The sequence below is a fragment of the Oxyura jamaicensis genome (genome assembly GCF_011077185.1).
Source record: "Oxyura jamaicensis isolate SHBP4307 breed ruddy duck chromosome 1 unlocalized genomic scaffold, BPBGC_Ojam_1.0 oxy1_random_OJ71877, whole genome shotgun sequence".
Taxonomy (NCBI): domain Eukaryota; kingdom Metazoa; phylum Chordata; class Aves; order Anseriformes; family Anatidae; genus Oxyura; species Oxyura jamaicensis.
In genome coordinates this window covers 1-3,323 of record NW_023303021.1, presented here as the reverse complement: position 1 = coordinate 3,323, position 3,323 = coordinate 1, and the positions used below count along the sequence as shown (strand labels likewise).

The 3,323-nt window shown below is 49.7% G+C and overlaps 1 protein-coding gene across 1 annotated transcript in view; it reads left to right on the top strand.

The window, feature by feature from the left end:
• LOC118156838 (POTE ankyrin domain family member C-like) overlaps positions 1-3,303 on the top strand; it is a 6,619-nt gene extending 3,316 nt beyond the window's left edge. Inside the window, exons 7-12 of the mRNA XM_035311059.1 lie at positions 45-106; positions 243-320; positions 461-613; positions 1,556-1,728; positions 1,939-2,032; positions 3,108-3,303. Coding sequence (XP_035166950.1) covers positions 45-106; positions 243-320; positions 461-613; positions 1,556-1,728; positions 1,939-2,032; positions 3,108-3,137 — 590 coding nt within the window. The 3' untranslated portion in view covers positions 3,138-3,303. The remainder of the gene's footprint in view (positions 1-44; positions 107-242; positions 321-460; positions 614-1,555; positions 1,729-1,938; positions 2,033-3,107) is intronic.
• Positions 3,304-3,323: the final 20 nt, after the last annotated feature.

Here is a 3,323-nt window from a genome sequence, read left to right as displayed (position 1 = left end):
AGAAAAGGACACTCAGAGCGCCTCGTTTCTGACTTCCTTTGCAGATACCTTGCTCTCAGTATCAAAAGAGGAAGAGGAAGGTGATGACTCTTGTTCTGATTCTGAGGTATGATTCTGAGAATGATGAAGCTGTGGCAGACGTTGTGCTTCTGCATCCCAAGTGCTGAAAGGCGGGGCAATGGTGTGTTATTTCTGGGCAACCTTTCCACACTGCCTGACTGTCTGTGTTCTTGCTGACTCAGGGGTCTGCAAAGCAGAAAGAAAACCTTCCAGAACAACAGGATGCTGAAACTAAAACAGATTTTCAGGACAATACGCAGGTGACTGTGTGGGCATAAGTTCTTAGGTTCAAATTCCAGCTGAAGACCGATCGACTGATAGAATCGAATGAGTAAAAGCCTATCTCGTCTTGTCACGTCCTTACTGATTTCTGCATTCTCATGTAATGCCATTTCTTCAGGGTGTGGTGAGACAGCTGCCGCAGGAGCTTCCCGGTGCTCCTGAAGAGCAGCCCAAATCCAAAGCTCCTCTTGAAGACCCTAAGCGGTGCTACGACTGCCTGAAGGAAAATAAGAGGCGTTTGCAGAAGGAGTTGGACACGTTTAAAGCCAAGGTATGGAAAGGCTGTCTCTTAGCATCTCTGCAGGGGCCCAGGCCTTTTTTGTGGCAAACCCAAGTGGGGATCTGCTCCTGTCGTGGGGGTTTTATGTAACCCCAGCTGGTTCAGTGTGCGGCCAGCTGGGATGAGGGGGCTGGGAGGGAAGAGAACTGCTGCTTTTGGGGTCTGCTCGTTTGTTCCTTCCTGAAATAAGAGCATGGGGCTGAGCTCAGGTTGTCTCAGTACCCTAGACAACTTGGCCACAGGGTGGGATTTGGTGGCAGCGTAGTGACTCGCCTTCCTTATACGCCTGGCACCTATGGTTAGAGAGGTCAGGATCCATGAAGTCGCCTCGTCCCAACTTGCAGTACGATGTGCGTGTTTCTTTCAAAGAGCTGCTTCCCAAGTGTAGTGGGGCGGGTGCACTTCTTTCTGTTTTGTTTGGCCAAGCAGGGCGTGTGTGCTCAGGGAGAAACGGCAGACGTCCTGGACTGCTGCGCTGGTGCATTTTTGTCTTCTCTGTCCTCTTTCTTCCTGCAGCTGAGTAACTTGCTGTGAATCCTGAATTCTTCCATAGCGTATTGTGTGTAGGCAGCAGCATCTGCAGTCTTTATAGAGGAACTGAGGCGCAGAGGCCTGGGAAGTGCTGGTGTAGAAATCCTCTTTTCATCCTTTTTATAGAGATGTGTTGTCACTGTAGGAGCAGGAGAAGCTTTTAACCAAACACTTTCCATGCAGTAGCCAACAAGTGGTTAGAAAGGGTGTTTGGAGTCCTTGAAGAGGGGAAGACGAGTGCTGTGGCAGCATGTAGGGAATGAACGCAGACATAGGAGAGGGGCCAGTACAAAAGATGATGAAGTACCGTGGCTTTTGAGAGGTGACTGGAGAGTCAAAGCTGTCGACTCCTTTTTGTCCAGCCTAAGCTCACTTGTGTGAATTCCTGTTGCGATTTGACAGCTGCTGCAATCGCAAGAACAACATACCCAGAACTTGAATTACGCAGTTGGCCTGCAGATTGCTATAGAGAAGATGGAGAGGGAAGTAACAGCTTCTTGCCTGAAACAGCAAAGCCTTCTGGTAGCATCTGCTGCAACTGTGGCTATCAAACAACTGGAGAAGCGCGTGCAATGGTAAGGGAGTAAGAGAGGGGGAGCAAGGCTTCACTTTCGGGGACTGTGTGAAAGCCAGAGGGTTGCCTTCTTGCAGCACAGCAAGTTAGTGCAGGCTTTTGAAAGATGCTTTTGCTTTTGGCTCTGTTACTTCACGCTCTTCTTCCAGGCTTTACACTCTTGAGGCTTGCTGTATCGACACGACTGTAATTGCTCGTACGTCTTTCTTAGGCTCGAAGTTCAAAATGCCAGACTGGAAGCCACGGTCCAGCAACAAGCCATGATCATCGAGGCCCTTCAGAAAGACCTGCAAGCCTCTGCCTCAGTAAGCTAGCCATAGACTTCTTTCTTTGTGAGCTCCTGAGCCTAATTACGTAATCACGTGGGGAAATCCTGTCCTTCCCCAGCTTTCTGGTTGTGAGAGCTGTCCCACGATACCATAGCAAGTGCTTCTTAACGCCCTCTTTAGGTAAGGCCCTGACAGTAATGTGCTGGCTGAGGCCCTTTCTGATTTAGGCCAGTCGTGAGGCTGAGACCTCCTGCTCTCTAACCAAGTGTAGGTGTTCTGCATCGTTCATTGCTAGGGGTTGTCCCAACGTCCATGCTGCTTTCAGGACCTCTTTGGTAAAGGCCCCAAGGTTTAAGGAGGCGTTGAGACCTTTGCGGCAGCTGGGCTCAGTGACATCCTCGGATGCATCTCCTTCCTGTGTCAAGAGCAGATTTGAAGCTAAGGAGAACAGCCACCCACACTTCTGAGAATTCAGTCCTGTGTTGCGGAGCTCCGCCTTGCTCCTAGGTGGCTAGGAGCTTCCCAGCTTTTGTTTCAGAGGGGATCCAACTGATAGCCCTGGAGTTAAGCTCCTTGGCAGTGTTCCTCCTCTTGTGGGTAGCTTGGCACTCCTGGGCGTTCCTTCTCCACGGATGGCTATGTGTGCTTAAAAGCTAGGCTGAAGGACATAGCCCTTTCTCCTGGTGATGGGAGCTGGCTGAACAAATCACCTTATCTGCCACAGGCACGCCCTGTGTAGGCGATTGCACATCACCACTTGTGACCGCATCTTGACTTCATTCCCTTCTGCCCCTGCCCTTTTCTTTTAGCCTGTATCAATGAGTAGCAGGAGAAGGGTACCTGGCTGAAGTCTGGAGTAAAAACACCTTTAGGAAAAAAGCATGCTTGAAGGGGAGGGGAAAAAAAAGAAAAAAAACTCACGTTCATTCCTTTTGTTCATCATTCTGGCACAATGTAATGTTGTAATGCAATGGTGTGCTAATGCATCATTTTCCATAGTTCTCAAATCTCTCCGAAGCTCGGTTTGGTTACCGTAATGTTCTTCCCAGGCATTTCTGTGGCCTAGGCCCCTGTAAAACTAACAGCGTTTTCTTTCCCTGCCTCTCCCCAGTCACCGCAGAACTGGCAAAGTCAGCAGTGATGAGATGATGCTGGAGCCAAGGAAGAGCCAATTCCAGAAAGCAAAGAGAGATCTGAAGAGATGAGGGAAGCCTGGAAAACTCTGGCTTCCGCCCTGTGCAGCTCCTCCCCCGCATTTTGTTCCACACGTTTTGCTCCACCTTGCTATTCAATAAACTTTGCCATCTAGTCTGCGTCTTTGTTGTCA